The sequence below is a fragment of the Rhizoctonia solani genome, chromosome 11 (assembly GCF_016906535.1).
Source record: "Rhizoctonia solani chromosome 11, complete sequence".
Taxonomy (NCBI): Eukaryota; Fungi; Basidiomycota; class Agaricomycetes; order Cantharellales; family Ceratobasidiaceae; genus Rhizoctonia; species Rhizoctonia solani.
In genome coordinates, this window is record NC_057380.1 from 833,222 (window position 1) to 853,648 (window position 20,427).

The window sequence follows — 20,427 nt, forward strand, 5'->3', positions numbered from 1 at the left end:
CAATATCATCTGGTGAGCGCTGCTCAGGACCAAGCTCGAGCGCTCTCCATGACCATTACAATTGGTGTACCAACGCCTGACGTCATAGCCCCATGTATTGAATTACCTTGAATGACTACAAAATAATAAAGTTTAGGTACAAACATCCATCAAGCGAGCTACGACCACTTGAGTCACAATGACCATGAGTATTGGCTTATGTGTTTTAGGTCTTGGCCAATATATTGGGGCTCTAGGGCTTCTAACAGTAAGTTTCTTTTGGCCAGCTGATAAATTATTCAACGGTCAACGTAAACATATTAGTCTACTTTCTATGTGATTCCGTATCTTCTTGACCCGTATGGCTATCGTCGATTCAGAGGACCCCCTCTAGCTGGATTCACGAATTGGTGGATGTCCAGAATTGTACAAACCGGTCATCACAGTGAAATTGTGTGTCAACTACACAGGAGATATGGTGCTTCTGTCTCGTCCAAATTCAATGAATCGGTTTATTAAGCTCTGCTAGGTACCTTTGTGCGGCTGGGACCCAATCATGTTAGCATTTCTGACCCGGATGCTCTTGAAGTATGTTAGTTTGAGCTGAGTAAAACCCATCGGTGTTGATTTTACTAAACCATGTCAGATTGTTTATGGACATGGACTCCTGAAATCTGAATTTTATCATGCGTTCAAACACGGCCCCAGTAATGACATCTTTAATACACCCGACAAGGTCGAACATTCAAGTGAGCAATATATGGCTATTGATTTAACTCATAATAATAACATAAATAATAGAAAAGCGTAAGCGCCTTGCGAATATCTTTAGCGCACAGAGCGTGTTTGCCTTTGAACCTCGGGTGCGCGAACACATTCGACAACTATGTGCGCAGTGGGACTTGAGATGCAGGGAATCAGCTTGCGGCGTCTCTGGTGACAATTGGTCCGCGAACGACGGAAAGGCAGTAATCGACCTCTGTGCCCGTAGGTTGCATTTCGTCATTATTTGCGTTAGTTACTAATTAGTCCAAACGTAGAAATATCATACCTCGCATTTGATATAATCGGTGATCTTGCTTTGGGGTCTTCCTTTGGGCTTATTCAAGCTCAGAAGGATTCGTCTCTGTCCATTGAGTCGGTGAACGCATTCGGAGATCCGCAGAGGGGAACAATCGAGATACCAGTGGTCAAAACTATAGTGAGAGGTGGTGTTTCGATGATGGGAATTGGCGTGTTTCCTGCGTGGACACATCGATTCCTCCAGTGCCTTCCTTGGAACCTCGTAGGACTCTTTGACAGTTTAAATTTTTTTAAATTGGCCACAACCTCAGTGCATGGAAGAATCAAACGAGGGCCGAAGGAGGTCATTCAGGACGGAAAGAGAAGCATTGACATCATGGAAAAGCTCCTTGAAGTCGAGGAGGACGGGAGGCCCTTGCCGACACATGAGTTAACGGCAGAAGCTATAGTCCTGCTAATCGCCGGAAGTGATACCATAAGCAGGTAAGTGGATTTTTGGCCCTACTGTTATTTAGTTTTCTGATATTTCTACTACTTCTAAGCACCCTTGGATGTTTTTTTTATCGTTTGGCAACTAACCCGCGGGTCCAAAGAGAACTGCAAATTGAACTGGACCAGCATATTCCTTTCCAAACATCAAGCGAGCCTCAAGGCAAGGAGGGGCTTGACATTCGGCTACACGACATAGTTGTGCGTTACGACGACGTCAAGGCGTTACCTTACCTGGAAGCTTGCATTAAAGAAGCATTACGCCTTCAATCTCCGACTGCCACAGGTTTACCTCGAGTAGTACCACCCGGAAATGGGGTTATAGTTTCGGGTGAACCATTCAAACCAGGAAGTATAATAAGTGTGCCCCTATACACGATCCATCACTCAAGTGTTTGGGGTAGTGATGCGGCGCAGTTTAGGCCTGAACGATGGCTGAATGTCAAGTGTGGTTTACTTAGCAAGTATTTCCAACCTTTCTCTTTAGGACCAAGGTCAGTGGTAGTTTTTAACGTCATATCGCAAAGTGAACGAGGTGCTTTTTTCAACAGGGCCTGTATTGGCAGAAATTTCGCATATATGAATCTCATGTTGAGTGCAGCTACGCTTGCGCGTCGCTATAAAATCGAGGCGCTCCACACAACCAAGGTAGGTGATCATCCTGGCATCTAGTAGCAACCTCAAGTAACACAGCTATCAGCTGATGACTTACGAAGGCCTTCTTCGCTCGACGATTAGTTGCGAAGTGATGATTAAGCGTCGCAAGGTGTGATCAAGTTGTATCACTAGTACTGGTAGTTGTGCACTACATTCATTCGCTAATTGCCGAAACTTGTTGTAAAGTCTCTACTTATCGGATGTATATATGCGACTCGGTCTACGACAAGGTCGCGTCAATAACAAGTCGTAACACACACTCGATATTGGTGTCCAGAGTAAAGACAAGGAGAGTGGGTTGGAATCCAGGACCTTATAAGGTGCCCGGTTCGATACATGCGTAAACAGAATAAACCAAATGAGCGTATATAGTTGGTAATCAGTCTTAACGGAGCACATGAGAGGGACGTGACGTTGAGGGGAGTAATGGTGTATCGTAAGGATAACGCATGCACTCGAGCTAAACCTACGATGATCGCGTAACCCCTACACTTGTGCAGTCGCCCACATTCCCAGAGTCAGATGCCCAGTGAACTTAGAGCCCTGCGCTAGCCACAAAGTTGTGCTTCATCATCGACCAGCTTCGACTCAATCTGTTCCCTTCGACTAGATTTCCGAGTTCAATTCAGAATATACAAAACCTGGAATCGGCGTTACTCCAGCCCGACTCCGAATGGGATACGGAGATGGCTGAGGCATACTTGCCGAAATGACACAATATGGGCTATACGAGGGATGCATCCCGAGTTACCCAACTAATTGAGAGTCTAACGTTAAGATGAAGTCACTTTGTTTCGCTTTAAATGGTACTTTGGCCGAACCCCCCTTCGCACCACAGCATAACTGAGCCCTATAATAGAGGTCCGAGTTATCGAGGCCCCAAGGTCATTCACAATCATGGATACCGAGCGAATTCAACTTGGTCAATACTTCCTTGCTCTAGCAGCACTAGTGGTAGGTCATCTTGCACTTGGAGTTACAAAACGAGGCTCATAATGACGGGCCTCAGCTTGCTTATTATGGACTTCCTTACCTGCTCGACCCCTATGACTACCGTCGTCGGTTTCCGGGACCACCTCTGGCAGGATTTACCAATTGGTGGATGTCCATGATTATACATACAGGTCGCCACAGCGAAATAGTACAGCGTTTACATGAGAAATACGGTGTGTTTGCCCGGCTCTCCAAGTAAACGTGTCTGTTTATCTCGCTTTTCGATAGGTACATTTGTACGACTGGGACCAAATCATATCAGCGTTGCTGACCCGGATTCTCTCGAGGTAAGTTTGGTTGAACGTTGTAGCCACCCATATATTAATTATTCTAGATTGTTTATGGACACGCACTTTTGAAATCCGAGTTTTACAACACATTTAAACTGGGCCCCAAGTGTGATATCTTCAATACACGCGACAAGGCCGAGCATTTGAGTGAGTGATATGCCTATTTAGTTGGCTGGGATAATTAAAATCATACCTATTCAGTAAAGCGCAAACGCGTGGCCAACATCTTTAGTGCCCAGAATTCCCTCGCTTTCGAGCCTCGCATTCGCAGTCACATTCGTCAGCTGTGTGCGCAGTGGGACTTGCGATGCAAGCAGGCCGTCCGTGAAGTTTCGAGCACCAATCGAGCCGTAAACAATGGGCGGGCTGTCATCGATGTTTGTGCTCGTAGGTCATCCCTCGCTTTATCGTAGGCGTAGTCCTAACTTAATTGAATGTTCAGAGGTTTCCTACTTGGCTTTTGATATTATTGGTGACCTTGCTCTGGGGTCTCCGTTTGGGCTCGTCAAGGCTCAAAAGGACTCCACGTTGTCGATCGAATCTGTTGATGAATCAGGAGAGACGACGCGAGGAACACTCGAGATACCTGTAATCGAGATCATAGCAAGAGCAGGCGTCTCAATCGTGTCAATTGGCGTATTCCCTTCGTGGGTGCACAAACTTTTCTTGTTCTTGCCATGGAATCTCGTCGGGCTTTTCGACAGGATTAATTTTTTCAGACTTGTCAAAACCTCACTAGAAGCTAGGATCAAGCGAGGACCAAAAGAGATTATAGAGGACGGAAAGCGAAGCATTGATATAATCGACAAATTTCTCGAAGTTCAAGATGATGATGGTACCCCCTTGTCTAAGGAAGAATTGATGGCAGAGGCGTCGGTTTTGCTGATTGCGGGCAGTGATACTACAAGCAAGTAAGTAATATCTTATATGAATTGCCATTAAACTGAAGGATTGCATTACTGTTGATCAGTACGCTCGGCTGTTTATTCTACTACTTGGCGATCCATCCAGAGATCCAACGTCAACTACAAGCTGAAATCGACCAACACATACCTTACGACTCATCCAAGGAGCCAGAGAGCAAGCAAGATCTCACGCCTCCACCCTACGAAGCAGTTGTCCATTACGATGACGTCAAAAAGCTCACTTACCTTGATGCCTGTATTAGGGAGGCACTCCGCATACAGTCGCCCGTCGCTACCGGCTTGCCGCGCGTGGTCCCGCCCGGAACCTCGGTCACGATCTCGGGCCAGACGTTCAAGGCAGGGAGCGTGATCAGTGTTCCGTCGTATACCACCAACCGATCGAGTGTGTGGGGGGATGATCCATCAGAGTTTATACCCGAACGATGGCTCAGTGACAAGTCTAGCTCGCTGAACAAGTACTTTGTGCCCTTTTCGTTGGGACCTAGGTCAGTAGTATCAATACACTCTGAGATGTTGTATGTTCTAATGGTGATGGGACTGTTAGGGCTTGCATTGGCCGGAACATCGCGCATATAAACCTCATGCTCACCGCTGCTACGCTTATCCGACGCTATGATGTAGAAAGGCTCCCTACTACCAAGGTAGATTTCACTTTCAAGCATGTTTCACCGAATACTGTCGCTAATCTTTGTGTTAGCTGTCCAACCATGAAGGGTTCATTCGCACCGCGGTTCACTGCGATGTGATGATCAAACGCCGCAAGATATGATAAGCATTCCATCAGTGTAAATATCAGATTTGTTGATTGGTGTAAATAGTTAAGCTACTGTGTGGGTTGTGCATGTACTCCCGTTTTACCCCCCTTCCCATGCTTTAATAGACGGGCCAAGTACTGAAAACATCGTGCACTCGCTTCAACATAAACTATGCTCAACAAAGAATAATTCAGCTATTTTACCAGTGCCACAAATGCAAAGGCACGTCCGAGACTGGGTCCTGGACTTTCAGAATCGCACCCCTTTTTTTATCTCCACAAGTTCTGCTTCAATTAACAGAGTGTACATGCAAGCAATATCCTTAAATAAATACAAGAGTGGCATCCTAACCAATATTCATTCCCTGGGTATACACGCCAACAAACAATGCTGGCCGCCCGCAGCTCCCTTGAGCACCTTCCAGCCATCTCCACCCTTCCATCGAATCCGCTTGGGTACCCGCTGTTCCTCGACGTCCGGACCCAGACCGAGTTGACATTGATTACCGTAGCCCCAGGAGTAGGCGTACCCTGTCGCAGAGATGGCAAGGTTATGCCTAGTCCCAGACGAGATGGCCGATATTCTTGTGGTCGCGTCTCCGTAAACAGGAGGACCATCGGGATCAAAAGGATCAGACGACGACGACGAAGAACCAGGCGGGGGAGGGAAGAAAACTTGGACAGGCTCCGAAATGTACTCGTCAACGATATACGGCGGCATCTCCTGCAAACTCCCCCCATTCCTGACCCACTCTTCCTCGGCCTGCTTCCGGCCTAGTTCCTTGCGCTCCTCGAGATCCCGCATCGCCGGATGGTCCGAACCCAGCCCGAGCTCGAACCCGTCGCACCGCCCGCACGCGTAGACGGTCCCGTCCGAGACAAGGAAAATGGTATGGTGCTCGCCGCCCGCGATCGCGACCACGCGTCTTCCGGATCCGAGCGCGGATGCGCTGAGCGAGGGCACGAGCGTCGGTTGAGTGACGACATCTTCGTCCAGGCCCGTCCCGCACTGGCGCATCGAGTTGAGCCCCCAGGCGTAGACGTCGCCCTTGTGGTCCACCGCAAACGAATGGTAACTCCCGCTCCCGACTGATTTGATCTTGCGGAGGGCGAGGCGGTGCGGGACTAGACCGTTGACCTTGCGCCTTTCGATGATGCGGCGTCCGAGTTGGGCTTGTTGGCCGTTGCCCCATGCTACGATGACGCCCTTGGAGGTGAGCGCGAGCACATGGTCCGTTCCGCAGGTGACTTGGGTGAACCGTTCCGAGGCGAGTTTGGATGGAAGGGTCGGCAGGATCTGCGTGACCCGGGGTGCGTTTGGGGAAAAGCCGAGTAGGCCGTCGGATGACTGGCAAAACGTGCGTGATTGATTAGTCCGGCTCGAGTTGTGATACGAGTTGGTGTAAAAGGAGACTTACTCGGAAACTTCCCCATACCCGTAGAGCTCCTCCTTCGCCTAGGGCCACGCTGATCGAATCGCCAGCACAAACGTCCACGGCTCTGAATTCTTCGTCTACCAGGGTCTATGGAATATAGAATTGGAGTTTGGTCGCTGTGTTGGTTAAGAGTTGGGACGTACCTTTACGACCATGGGCTCTGTTTCTAATACCTCTGCTTCTACCACTTCGTTTGGCCGCTCTGGGTGAGTCACGTTTACGGTCGGTCGCCCCAATGCAGCATTATCGTTGATTCCCTAACCAGTACGGGATTTTAGTCCTAGGTTAACGTTTATTCCAGGTCCACATACCCACGACCAAACCTTGGAGCGAATAATTAGTCAAGTTCGACTATTCAGAACTATAACATCGACTCACCCGTCCAACTTCGTCAACAACCAAGGTATGCATGCCTCCTGCACACAATGCATCGATTCCTGCTCCGGGTGCTGTGCCAAGAATACCAGCGTCGATGGCTTCCTTGAACCAAGCGTGTTGACGCGGTCGTGAGATATCTCCAAGTACATCTGTATCGAAAAGTATCAGCACGAGATCGAAGCATTCGTACTGGATATCCGTTCACGCACTTGTTCCCAAGCCAAATTGCCCCATATCACCATTTCCAAAAACAAAGAGCTGCATTGCAGGTCGGGTGGGTGGTTGTGCGACAGGGAGCGGATTGAACGGCGGTTTCTTGAGCGGTGGGAGTTGGGCAAGTCTCCTTGGGGTACGAGGGGACCGGGGGATTGAACCGGCGCGCGAACGAGGGACCGACGAGGCTCGAACTGAGCGCGCCACAGAAGCTCCGCGGGTGGAACGGGGAACGGATGGGGCTCGGGCAGAACGTGTTACTGAAGGTGCTCGCACAGACCGTGCTACCGAGGATGCACGTGCCGATTTCGGTGTCGATGGCTCTCGAGCACTGGCTGTAGATGCTGGGGGCCGAGACGACTGGCGCGTTTTGCTGGTAGGTGGCTGTATCACATTCAAGTCAATGCGAGTTAGTTTGATAAAGTAAAAGAATAAAAAGTACACACTCCCAACGCACCTCTTCGTCTTCCCATACATGCGTTCGCTTTCGTTTCTTGCCCGGTGGCGGCATACCAGCACCTTTATTTTCGATATAGATGGGCTCTCATTGTTTGGCTGCTGTTTGTGCGGAGACTTGGGAGGCACAGGAATTTCGACCGAGACAGACAGACGTCGCGGAGGCATGATATCACCCTGTAATGACGATCTGTAGCCCAGGGTGGAGACAGAGAGCAGCAACACGAGGCACAATGGTCAAATGTTTGTCTATCCTGTATCACGTGATCGTTGCACTGGGCAGCAAGCGCCGTAGCTTATTTACGAGATCGAAACCTCCATCTGAACCAAAGAGTGCGCCACAATAGGCGTCTCCCCGGATTCGGTTCAATAGCATAGAATCCCAAGAATCGCTACTTCCGGAGAAACAATTCAAGATTGTGAATCTCTTGAACGCTGCCTCCAATTTACCGTACCCGAGACTATCGAAAATATTCCAAAGCTCTTTTCCTTGGTTCACAACAAGGCCTTCCCGGGCAGACCATCAAGCTACATAAAGCCTAGTCCGACGATGCAACAGCTGATACTGGTCCTATCATGATGGAAATATATGCAACTCAAATCACACCCTGATCCAATCCTATCAATATCGGATGACTCGGCGATCTCTACACTCTGGGGTCAACCTGCATGCCTCTACTGTATGCGTCTATAATCACGCAAAGCGCAACAATGTGCCGACCGTCGTACCAGTAAAAAGCAACTCATGTCTAGTTTTGGAGTACAGGACGTCGAGCTCGCAAGGACACTCGGCGATCATGGCTGTACCCACTATTTTTGGATGTAGATCACCGGACGCTTCCTCTCGGGCTGAGCCTGTAATTCTACCACTGTGCCTGAGTTTGGCGGATATCTCCATTGATCTCTTAAAGGGTGCTGCAACCGGGCGTCAGAAAGATTCATATACGGCGCACAAGGCGATGGGGTGCCAAGTAACCCAACCGCCCTCCTTTCTTCAATTCTCCCCACTCGACTGTCGTTGACGCCGGTTTTTTATTGTTTTCTTCTTTTGCTTTGATAGGACTTCTGCGAGCAGATCTTGATTCTCATTCAATTAACCACAGATACTAAGATCCCTGTTACTATGCTCTTCTCGACTCTCTTTGCGATCTTGTCTACCTCGGTTCTGGTATCGGCTGCTCCAGCCTACGCACCCCCAGGTATCAAACTCACCGGATGCCCTATCTCAAACGCAAAATTCAACCTTCCAGCCGGTCAAACCGCCGTAACAGTCCCATCCGGTAACCCAGTCTACATCGCTCTAGGCGTGGGCGTTCAGGTAATGTCAAATTAATCATTGATACTAACCCATCCCCGCCCCCTCCTCCCCCTCGGCTTCATACTAATATTCAAAATATTGCGCAGAACTATACATGCGGCTCGACGGGGACGTTTACATCCTCCGGCGCAGTCGCCAAACTCTTCGACATCTCGTGTCTGGTAAATACCCCGCTCTTTCCTGGGATTCAAGATATGGTGTATTCGGTTGCGCGCAATGATCGGGGACAGGCTCTCGTTGCCAAGATGGGTACGGTTCTCACATACCTCCTCCCTCCCCCTCTTTTTTCCTAATCCTTGTAAACTTTTTTTTTGTTATTACGACAGAAACGGTTCTGAAAGCTGTACCCCTCACACCTCTCGTACTCGGCGACCACTACTTCATCCCTAACCCCACAACAAACGGCACAGGCCTGACTCCCGTCTTCGACTTTCGCGCCGGGATCAAAAAGGAGGATCCGAGCGGATTCGTGGCCGTCAAGAAACTTGGCGTACGTCCAATTTATTTTTTCTTATTCTTCTACTTGGTATTACTGCGGGCACAAACACTCATCACCGTTCGTATGGGCTCCAGAACATACCTTCGCCGGCCGGAAGCTCCAACGTGGACTGGTTGATGCTTCAGAATTTGGGAGGCACGGTCGGTGGTACCCTCGCGAGTACTGTTTTGAGGGTTGATACCAAGTCGGGTCAGCCTCCTGCATCGGTGAGTGATGATGATGGGGGTGGTACTTTGGGTTGTATGCGCTGTATGCTCATGGCGGGTTTTACTACTGTAGTGTACTCCGAATGCAACATTTCGGTACCTTATACGACCAAGTACTGTAAGCCATTGTCTCGATGATTGGTAGAATTTCTTGTACTGAATGTTGAAATCATAGGGATGTACAAGTGATAGGTGCCCTGCTTGCGGGAACTTTCGGTTTTGGACTGAACGGCTAGTCCTTTTGGTTCTTTTTTTTTCGTCTTGTGGTTTGATTTTGTTTGTTCTTTTGTAGTTGGTCGCTTTTTATATAAAACACGTTCATGAATGCGTACCAGAAGTGTGCAGGTTCAAGAAGTTTTATTACAATTGGCATTTACTTTACTTGAATCTTACTCGGACACGCTTTTCTGGAGAGTCGACAGTAAAAGACTAGTTTCTGAGGTAAACCCTAATTCTCTTGAACGACGCGGCGCAGCACACCAGCTCGACTGATGCATATACTCGCGGAGCTTTCGGCGGCTCCACATCTCATTAGCTATCAAGGGGTCTTGTCTATGTTAGGAGTATATGCACCCAAGATGGCACAGAGTGCTAGGTGATAAGCAGTCATGTGGAGATAGAGAAGGCTCCCCGAGCGTAAGCACTGGCATAGTCTACCGTGCCGCGCCGCCCAAGCAAATTGGGTTTTGCCCGGGGAGCGCCTATCAACACAGCCCCTCCCAAGTGGGTCATTGTTCATATATCCTAATTATCTCAACGTACATGATAGCAAGTATATCAGCATCCCTTGCAGTTCGCTGGTTTACCACGATGGCCAATAACCTACGAGAATCGTGTTACTGCCGGTGATATATAGACTTATTCCTTGACTAAATGATCGTTCTCTTGTTATGCTCGGGAAGACTTATTTATTCGCGGGGGTCTTGGATCTTTCACAGATGCACAGCTTTAGTTCATACACTCCAGCATTGGAGATAGACCCAGCTTCTGATACTCTAAGTATTTTAAAACCTAGCTGAGCTCATGGATGGCGAACACCAAAAGTGCTATTCTTTTCACCCTCTCAATGAACGCCGTAGATACTCGCACAGTATTGTATGTAACGCTAGCGGTGTCTGCAGCTGGTCTTGCACTATTTGGTAGGGACCAGCTGCCGGGACGTAACAAGCGGCGACATCCACCATCACCTAAATCATATCCCATAATCGGAAACTTATTATCAATACCATCTGGGTTCGAGCATGAGGCATACACGGAGCTTGGGAAAGAACTAAATAGTATGGTGGTACTGCATTGCTGTGTTGAAAGTATTACAGACACTCACTAGCTCGTTAGGCGATATTACACTTGGAGGTATTTGGACGAAATATAATTGTTTTGAACTCAGCCGAAGACGCACAAGAGCTCCTTGGGAAACGTGCGGCTATATATTCGGATCGTTTCTGCCCAACGTTCGCCAAGGAGCCCGACTTGTAGGCCCCCATACAATCTGACCGGACGGTACAAATACGCTGATTGTTGTTTCCCTGTTGACTAGGTTCGACCTTGCTAGAACCCCCGCCTTCTGCTCGTATAATGACATATGGAGACACCATCGACGCATGATGAACAAATGGCTCAACGCTCGTGCAGTCACGCAATTCGATAAATTACTGGAAGAACAAGCATATCAATTGCTTCGTCGTATGCTAAAAAGTCGACTCAACCCCAGGCCTTTGAGATCGTTGAGCATGAGCTCTTTTGTACGTGATAAATAGCACTCCACTAACGTACTCAGCTCACACCTACGACTGCAAATATCCAGCACGTTGGCGTCGACAATGTTTCGGCTTGCATATGTATATAGACTGGAAACGAAAACGACCGTTCTTTACGGAGAACCCAACTGTCTGTCTCTCGCCTTAATGGACTCTGGGATGCTTACAAGTGAGCTCCACCTTATAATAATCGCTCTTCTACTCATTAAATGGGTTTGGATACGGTAGACTTTTATGTTAATATTTCCCGCTCTTAAATATGTTCCGGAATGACTTCCGGGAGTGGGATGGAAACGCACGGCTCGGGAATGGAGAAGGCATAGACAGGAGGCTTTAAAGGCCCCGTATGAGTGGACAAAAGGTCAAATAGTATGTATAGACGTGTGGAAAAGAAATCACTTGGTAACTTAAACCTCCACGACAGGAAGCAGGGATTGCGGAGCCCTCGGTGCTGAGATATCTGCTCGAGGGTGATGAATTGATTTCAGGGCTAAGTCCCGATGAGAGAGAGACTTCCTGCAGGAGCTTGCTATGGCCATATACGGAGGTGAGAAATATTACGATTGCCAACATGCGCATATGCGATTATAGCCTGATGTTTAGTTGTTAGGTGGAACTGATACGGTGCTGAAATCTCAAACTGCAACCCCCCCTATTGCTTACCTGTGCTATGAAATTAGACATCGACTCCCTTAACAAAATTCGTTGCCGCGATGGTGCTTAATCCAGATATACAGGCTAAAGCATAACGAGAAATCGACACTGTACTAGGCCCGTTCACATTGCCGACCATGATAGATCGCGAACGGTTGCCGTACGTAAATCAAATTTGCCTAGAGGTAATAAGATGGCATACTGTGCGCCCGACTGGTTCGTTCGCTTGCTTTCGGAGAACATGGTGCATTCATTGAAGGTTATTCGAATAATTTTTGACAGGTATTCCACATGTATGTATTCGGGACGATAGTTACAAGGGATACGACATCCAAAAGGGGACCATAATGTACGTGATCGTTTACATTACTTCTATTATTTATATAAACCTAACAACGGACTGATGGTAAATGCGTATTATAACAGTATGGCAAACTCTTGGTAAATGCTCTCCCGGGCCCAATATACGCCATGCTTACTATAACGCTTTCAATAAGGGCAATGAATCGTAATAGCGATGCATATAAAAGTCCCGAATTTTTCGATCCTGATCGGTTCTCGAGTCCAGAAGCTCCTTCCTTCCCAGGGTTTGGGTGGGGACGAAGGCAGGATCCCCTATTCCTAGTAGTCGCGAACTTGGTCTGATTTATCTTTATTTTTATTATTTTTTGAGTATAAGAAATGTCCTGGGCTTCATTTCGCTGAAGCATCTCTTTTATTATGGTTTCTTCGTTGCGTTCACATTTGCAAAGAAGCTGGATCATAATAGAAAGGAAATTATTCCCAAAATAGAGGGTGGTGCTAATGCTCTCTCATTGTAAGTTGACTCACCTCGCTGGCTCTTGCAGTCCGCTGACTTTTGAATTGCTGCTCTAGTAAAATCAAGCCGTTCGAATTTGAGTTTAAACCACGATCAAATCTGTAGAAAGAGTTAGATAAAATAGAATGTATTTATACTATGAAAGAAACGTTGTAATAAGAAAGTAAAGACAGTACACGATAAGTGAATATAGAGGTGATGATTAGAGGGCCGAATGGGCCTCCTTATATACCCGTATAACCCTCTGAGTCATATCAATGAGTGCTGCGACTGGTACTGCGCATATAACGATGACTCGACACTTGACTCGGTTACTGCGATGGAACATACTAGATTACTCTAGTATTTACATGATATTTCTACACTCCCCCTTAAACGAGTTAAGTGTAGATACATTTAGGACAAATCATTACATTTCGATTATTCAGAAAAACCAGTCATTACGATTCATTTATGTTCAGTTATTCAGCTATTACTTCGATTCGAGGATTGATTTAGTTAATCAATTCGTCTTCGATTGATTCTTCGATCGGTTCGCCCATGATTGATCTCATGAGGTACCTGAATTGTGGTGCCGGGAGTGCTTTAGTGAAGGCGTCTGCTAGGTTCTCGTTGGACGGTACGTACAACGTAGTTACCTTCCGTTTCTCGATAATATTGCGCATGAAATGGTGTTGTATGTCGATGTGTTTCGATCGTCCATGAAATTGAGATTTGACGGATAGAGTGAGTGCAGCGAGATTATCTGAGAGAATAAGGGTTGGTGCATCAGCGTATAGGTACAGTTCTTCAAAGAATTGTCGCATCCATAAGGCCTGGGTACATGCGTGCGATAACGCCATATACTCGGCTTCCATTGTTGACAAAGCAACAGTTGCTTGCTTCTTAGCTGACCAAGAAACGGCTGCGCCGCCAAGCATGAATACATGTCCAGAGATGGACTTACGGTCAATAAGGTTGCTGCCCCAGTTGGCATCTGAGTAGCCAATTTTGCCAAAGCCTTTGGCTGATCGGCAATAGGTGAGGCCGAGGGTTGAAGTCCCCTTGAGGTAACGGACTAGGCGCTTAACCTGAGTCACGTGTGCTGGACCAAAGCATGTAGTAAATTGTGCTAAGTGTGCGACGGCATAAGCAATGTTGGGTCGAGTGCATAGAGCCGCATATAGGATGTTACAACCTCCTTACATATACCATCAGAATTGGACGAATTTTCTATTATTTTTAGTATTTTTTACGGACTTGATATCTCATGTTTTTCGATCACGTGATCTCGGCGCTTAATATGCCGAGATGCCGCGCCAAGATGCCGTGCCAAGGGCGCTTAGGAGAAATCCACGCTTCTGCGCAGTCCGCAGCACGCTTCTTACTTCCCTTATGTACTTCTTTTCTCACGCGCACAGACCATGTAAATAGTGCGCCTTTGTCTATATATACAGCAGGAAAATTGCTTGGAAACCCCAAGTTGATTTTACCTTGCCTCTTACTCATTAGAGAAGGTACCCAGCCAGCTAAGTAGCCGGCCCCTAAGAAGTTCTCAGACGCTTACCCTCCACTTGACCTACCACACCTCCCAGGCCTCAGGCCCCATCGCCGACAGTAGTTAGAAGTAGAGCGCCTTAAGCGCTGATAGTATAGCCTTAGATAGTTATCTTACATAAGCCAGTGTAGTAGTACGGCCACAAGCGCCTGCCTTCATTAGCGTGTACCCACATTACCGTGGTGTACGACATAGGAGCTTACCAATGTAAGTTCCATAGTTAAACTTTGGCTTAGCACCATTGAAGCGTGTGAGTTGAACGCTGGGACTTAGGGGTGTATTGGCGGGGAAAGCGTCCTTAAGACCTGCAAAGTGAACTAAGTTGTTGATGTAAGCGGTTTGATTGAGGCATAAGATACCGCGCTTGTGGTTGCGTTTGAATGCGATACCTAGAAAGTAATGTATGGGACCTAAATTGCGCATATCAAATTCGCCAAGTAATTTGGATATGGCAAAGTTGGTTGTATTTGTGGATGTGATAACGATCAAATCGTCACACATGCGTAGCAATGATGGATACGCATAACTCACCCTTGTAGTCTTCAAGGCGGTAGTAGACACACGAGTTGGTGAGACAGGGCGGTAGCCAATTGATTGGAGTTTGGTATTGTATAGCTTGTTCCACATACGTCCGGCTTGTTTCAGACCGTAAATAGAACATTTAAGCTTGAGGACACGATTCGTACCATCTTCAAAGTAGGGGATTTGTCGCATATATAGTTCTTTGTCAACTTCAGCATGTAGGTAAGCGGCGTTGACGTCGAGCTGACAAATGTCCCAGTTGTTGTTGTTAGCGAGTGAGACAAGAGAACAAATTGAGTCAAGACGTACAACAGGTGCAAACGTCTTGTCAAAATTGATGCCGGGTTGTTGACTGAACCCTTGTGCGACTAATCGCGCCTTGTAGCGTTCTGGTTCACCATTGGCGTTCCGTTTGAGTGTCAGTACCCATTTGTTTCCAATGGGTTTACAATCTTTAGGGGGTTCAACGTGTTTGTACGTACCCATCCTCTTGAGTGTGCTGACCTCCTTCCGCATCGCCTCTGACCATTCGTTTGCCTGTGGTCCTGCAAGGGCCTCCTCCACGGTGGGGTGGTCGTTTGGGTTGGATGGATTGGCCAACGCGGCCCAGGATTGTTCCAGATGCCCGGTTGTTGCCAGGGGGGAATCCGGCTTGGTTGGAGTGTAGTTGGATAACTGGAGGCGGCCAAATTTGTCTGCCAGCGTACCGTCAATGGACGTAGTTGATTGCGGCGTTGGCGGGGCATCCAGTGCAAAGGCAAGTTTGGATGGGATGGTAGGTGCGGATAGTAGGAGGAGGTGTTGGTGAGTAGGCTGAATGTGCGGTGATCATTGCTCTTGGAGCTGTTGGTGTCGCTAGAACCGGCAAAAGATATCCTCAAGTTCTACAGCTAGGTTAGTGACTTTGTTCAAGATATTAGGTGCAGACTGACCGGATTGGGGGGTGGTGTCATTGATGGAGATCTTGACTCCGCCTCTTTCTCTTGCAAGAGAGATGGCAGGGGCGTTAGGATTCCGACTACGGGTTTGGATTCCATCTCCACTACCGGGGGTGAGTGCATTAATTGCTTGAATCAACTGAGTAGTAACAGCGCTAGGGTTGGTGCGCATAGCAGGCTTAGAGCAAGAGGTATTAGACTTAGGGACAACAGGTTGTTGGATTGGTTGAGTATGTGAGTTCGATGTCGTTCCCTCAGTCTTTAGTTCGCTCTTTATAGGCTTTTTATTGCTAGGTAGTTTCGAGTCATTTTCTTTGTTTTTACTAACTACATGTGCTCCCCCTGTTCCAGTAGGTTTGGTTGGTTGTTCCGCAGCGCTGTCGGTTTGAGTCATCTCCCCCTCAGCGGGCGGAGCAACCAATTCTCCCCAATCGGTGTTATCTGCAACGTCTTTGATCGCCGCATGGTCCTTCGGGAACAAGATATTGCGTGAGTGCAATATCCAATTCGCTCCGGTTTTGTAGTAACGCCAACTCTTGCCTTGTACATCAGAGATACCTACAAATGTTGCCGTGAAGGTCTTGGAGTCCAATTTTGATTGATTTTCACCTTGATCAAGTACGTAGCATTTGGTACCCCAAGGTCGCAGGACACTAACGTTGGGCTTTTGTCCCCAGAACGCCTCAAACGGTGTTTTCCAGAATGTACCATGCACTTGCGTGGGTACTTGATTCTTCAAGTAGCACGCGTACGCCAATGCTTCATTCCATAGGAATTTTGGAGCGGCTGACTCAAGTAACATTGCTTGAGCTTTGTTGGTAAGTGTTTGGTTCAATTGTTTGGCAATTCCATTCTGTTGAGCTGAGTACGGGGCCGTTGTTTCCAAAATGGTCCCTCTCTGGGCTGCATGTTTGATCCAATCGTTGTTCACAAACTCTCTGCCATTGTCAAATCTTACTCGTTTTATTTTCTTGTCCTTTTGTGTATTTAATAGTGCTTCAAACAATTTATATTCGTTTAACGTCTTGTCCTTGTGTTGTAAGAAGCCTAAACAAGTAAAACGAGTGGCTACATTGGTGAATGATACGTAGTACTTGTATTGTCCAATCGAAGGGGTGCGGGCAGGTCCCCATACGTCAGTTACTACTAATTCACCAATTTCAGTTACTTTTGCCAAAGATTCCTTTGGAAAAGGGCGCATGTGGGCTTTTGCTTGTATGCATGACTCACATTCAAGTTGAGTCCTATGTTATCTTCTACTATTTCCATGCCATTAACTGCGTTTGTGTTCTTGATTTGTTGAAGGGCTTGCGGGCCAATGTGTCCGAGTACTTTGTGCCAGTCGAGCCAAGTTTGACCGGTTTGTTTCACGAGTGCGAGTTCTGTGGGTGTATGCTTATTGTTCACACTGACTTTGTTTATTGTTTTGGCATTTAGTTTCCATAGGTTCCCTTGACTTCTATTTTGTAGCTTCGAACCAAAGGTGATCAGTTTGTTTTTGGACCATATATTACTAATTGGTCTTGATCCATTGAGACGCAATATCCCTTATCAGTGATTAGTGATAAACTGATGAGGTTTGCCGGGGAACTAGGCACGTGGGCCACATTGGTAAGCGTAATCTTTCTTTGTTCGGTCTTCTCAGGATCAATTAGGCACCATAGCTCCACAGTGCCTCGGCCCAGAATTGGCTCTTTACCGGCTACGCCGGTAACATAATCCGAGGATTTCCTATAGTCGGTGAATAGTCGTTGATCATTTGCAATGTGAGTAGTTGTGCCGCTATCAGCTATCCATGTGCATGTGGACTTGCTAAAATCTTTGCGTAGGTTCTCAAAGGTTGAGAACGCGTAGTCGTTAGTCTTGCTATTTTGCAACGGCTATATGCGTACGAGCGTTGTTGTTTTGGGGTTTGTTCAATGAGTTAAAACGTCAATTAGGTTGATTTCCTCTGTTCTGTTGACCGTGTTTGTATGCACCGCCGCCTGGGCCGCGGCACTCCGCTGCCCAGTGACCAATCTTTCCGCAGTTGTTGCACTTGGATTTAGACTTGTCTGGTCCACGTTGGCTTGAATTGGTGCATACAGATCGGTTGAATAGGGGTTTATTTGAGCTAAAAAATGCCTTTCCGTCCGTGTTCCTAATGCTTTTTCTATGTGCTTCTGCAAGGATGCGTGATCGTAGGTCGTTGATTTCATTTGTCAGGGTACTTTTGTTGTCCATGTCGAATTGGAAACTTACTGACTGGGTAAATGAATCCCACAAGTCAGGTAAGCTAGCTACTAAAGTTGTGATCCAATTGGCTTCATTTATTGAGTTTGGTTTTATGTCGTTGATTCGCTGGAACCATCCACGCATTCGCTGTATGTGTTCTTCAATGTCTTCGCCGTCAGTCATCCTGTGGCTAAAGAACTTCCTTCGAAGATTGATTAATCCGACTGTTCCCTTAACTTGGAATGTAGTCGCGAGCGTATTCCAAGCGTCGGCGGAGGTTGTACAACCTTGTATGTGTGTAAGTACATTCCCGTCAACTCTCAGGCGTATGTTCACTAATGCTTTACGGTCGGATTTACTCCATTTAAGGTATTCTTCGTTTGTACCAGTTGATGTGGATGCCTGAGCATCCTTCCCACTACTGCCAGATGCACTTGGCGTAGTTGTTGTTGTTGTCAATGACGGCATAGTTATCGTTCCGTTAACGTAGCCATACAGATCAAGATCGGTAAGTATGTCTTCCATCTGTGTGCGCCACATGTTGTAATTGTCAGTCCCTCGCAGGGGTGGTATGCGGTGTAAACCGCTCATACCGTTGTTAGTTGATGTACTAGGGTTAGTATCAACCATGGTGAGTATACTCGATGTAAGTAGTATATATATAATTCTATTTATCAGAGGTTATTGAGCGTACAAGCGGGGCTCATAACCTGTAGAAAGAGTTAGATAAAAGAATGTATTTATACTATGAAAGAAACGTTGTAATAAGAAAGTAAAGACAGTACACGATAAGTGAATATAGAGGTGATGATTAGAGGGCCGAATGGGCCTCCTTATATACCTCGTATAACCCTCTGAGTCATATCAATGAGTGCTGCGACTGGTACTGCGCATATAACGATGACTCGACACTTGACTCGGTTACTGCGATGGAACATACTAGATTACTCTAGTATTTACATGATATTTCTACAAAATCAACACCATCAACTCATACAAGATCTATTTCCTTCGCAGCTGTAACTCCCCCACTATGGGACTCCCGCTCATGCACAGTATTGATTATAAGAATTGGCATGAGAGTTACTTTTGATGGGCCCCAAAACTATCGCCATATTTATCGATAGGAAGAGTACCTAATGGGCAATTTTATCCACATACGACACTCGCCATGTTGCTGATCGATGTTGCACCAGCAAAAAGACACTGTGATGTGATAAGATCCTGAAAATCAGTACGCCACTAAAAGATTCCTTTTTTCAGTAGGATATGACCTGAAAATTACAATGTCAGTATGCCTCCCTCAGCATGAATCAGACTATGGAAGAATCGATACCTAAAGTCAGTGTATATTGACCTTGATCCCAGCTCAATTCTCACTTAAACACACATACTGATTTTCAGCATTGTAACCTTGTACAGTGAGAGAGTGTTATGGAACGCTCGCTAACCACCCTGTTAGCCAGCGTTCTCAGAATTCTGCCTTGGCTAGGTTATTTTGCTGACTGCTGACCAGCTCCAGCATTGAGTGGGGTTCTCCGTCCTACAGCCTCAATTTCACTGTGTTCCCCAAGGTGCGGATTACTGGCAAAGTCTGCACCCTGAGGTCCGGATTTTCATTTCCGAGACGCGTGATGTCCGAGCCATAGTATAATAAAGGTGCGGATTTTTGGCAAAATCCGTACCTTATGGGTTCACAGTGATTGGAGGACCATAACTCATGTAAAATGACGGATTGGAAGGGAAGAGCAGTTGTGATCAACCGTCGTATCAGTATCGGCACTACCCTATCAGCTACTGATGTCATGGGTTACTGCTCTTCACCACATGTTTTTTCAGTAATGAAGCTGACAGGCTACCCGATGAAAGATAGAAAGGCTCATATTCTCAGGGCCTTCAGAGATCTGCGCGCATATGATAATTGGTCAGCCATATCATTCCTGTTGTGGGAGATTTTATCTACGATAGCTATTAATAACGGTACCGCTGATTCCTTGATTTTCATGCTCTGATATCTCGGACCTGCAAACCCTGGAGCACTCCTTCATAACCAGGTTTTGAGGACCTGCCTGTTTAGACTCAGTGGATCCGGGGTGCTCCATGAGCACTTTCAATTGCCATACCTAGAACTTTGAAGTACTTTCTTATCTTTACAAGTCAGCGAGCGCTTCCGAGTTATTCGCGCCCATAGAGTATGACGAATTCCACATGATTTTCCCAATCTTTTCAGGGTATGGCCGAGCTGAAAGAATAGGTGAAGGGCGCTTCGAGAAGAGCATTATCATTTCCAACGATTCTTCGGGAACACCCTCTCCTCAACTACGCAAATTAGCTCAACCTACCTTTTGTCTAAAATTTTCTTTCTAAT

General features: G+C 46.9%; 4 protein-coding genes across 4 annotated transcripts; 2 read left to right on the forward strand and 2 right to left on the reverse strand.

The window, feature by feature from the left end:
• Window positions 1–535: 535 nt before the first annotated feature.
• RhiXN_10308 (cytochrome P450 family protein) lies at window positions 536–5,126 on the forward strand (the record flags this gene model as incomplete). Its single annotated transcript, XM_043330124.1, has 14 exons — window positions 536–571; window positions 626–728; window positions 781–966; window positions 1,020–1,485; window positions 1,596–1,843; window positions 3,008–3,102; window positions 3,158–3,314; window positions 3,370–3,428; window positions 3,476–3,578; window positions 3,633–3,818; window positions 3,874–4,342; window positions 4,402–4,842; window positions 4,902–4,998; window positions 5,055–5,126. 14 exons carry the CDS (start codon window positions 536–538, stop codon window positions 5,124–5,126), a joined length of 2,718 nt encoding a protein of 905 aa, XP_043184221.1.
• Window positions 5,127–5,469: 343 nt separating this feature from the next.
• RhiXN_10309 (RCC1/BLIP-II protein) lies at window positions 5,470–7,649 on the reverse strand (the record flags this gene model as incomplete). The annotated part of the gene is made up of 7 exons (XM_043330125.1): window positions 5,470–6,459; window positions 6,530–6,634; window positions 6,691–6,804; window positions 6,859–6,870; window positions 6,926–7,074; window positions 7,135–7,522; window positions 7,596–7,649. 7 exons carry the CDS (start codon window positions 7,647–7,649, stop codon window positions 5,470–5,472), a joined length of 1,812 nt encoding a protein of 603 aa, XP_043184222.1.
• A 1,068-nt stretch (window positions 7,650–8,717) lies between these two features.
• On the forward strand, window positions 8,718–11,463 carry RhiXN_10310 (uncharacterized protein; the record flags this gene model as incomplete). Its single annotated transcript, XM_043330126.1, has 7 exons — window positions 8,718–8,912; window positions 8,999–9,161; window positions 9,239–9,402; window positions 9,486–9,617; window positions 10,953–11,089; window positions 11,155–11,359; window positions 11,422–11,463. 7 exons carry the CDS (start codon window positions 8,718–8,720, stop codon window positions 11,461–11,463), a joined length of 1,038 nt encoding a protein of 345 aa, XP_043184223.1.
• Window positions 11,464–13,342: 1,879 nt separating this feature from the next.
• On the reverse strand, window positions 13,343–18,689 carry RhiXN_10311 (Retrovirus-related Pol polyprotein from transposon TNT 1-94; the record flags this gene model as incomplete). The annotated part of the gene is made up of 7 exons (XM_043330127.1): window positions 13,343–13,854; window positions 14,589–15,720; window positions 15,796–17,028; window positions 17,076–17,315; window positions 17,360–17,725; window positions 17,777–18,007; window positions 18,087–18,689. 7 exons carry the CDS (start codon window positions 18,687–18,689, stop codon window positions 13,343–13,345), a joined length of 4,317 nt encoding a protein of 1,438 aa, XP_043184224.1.
• Window positions 18,690–20,427: the final 1,738 nt, after the last annotated feature.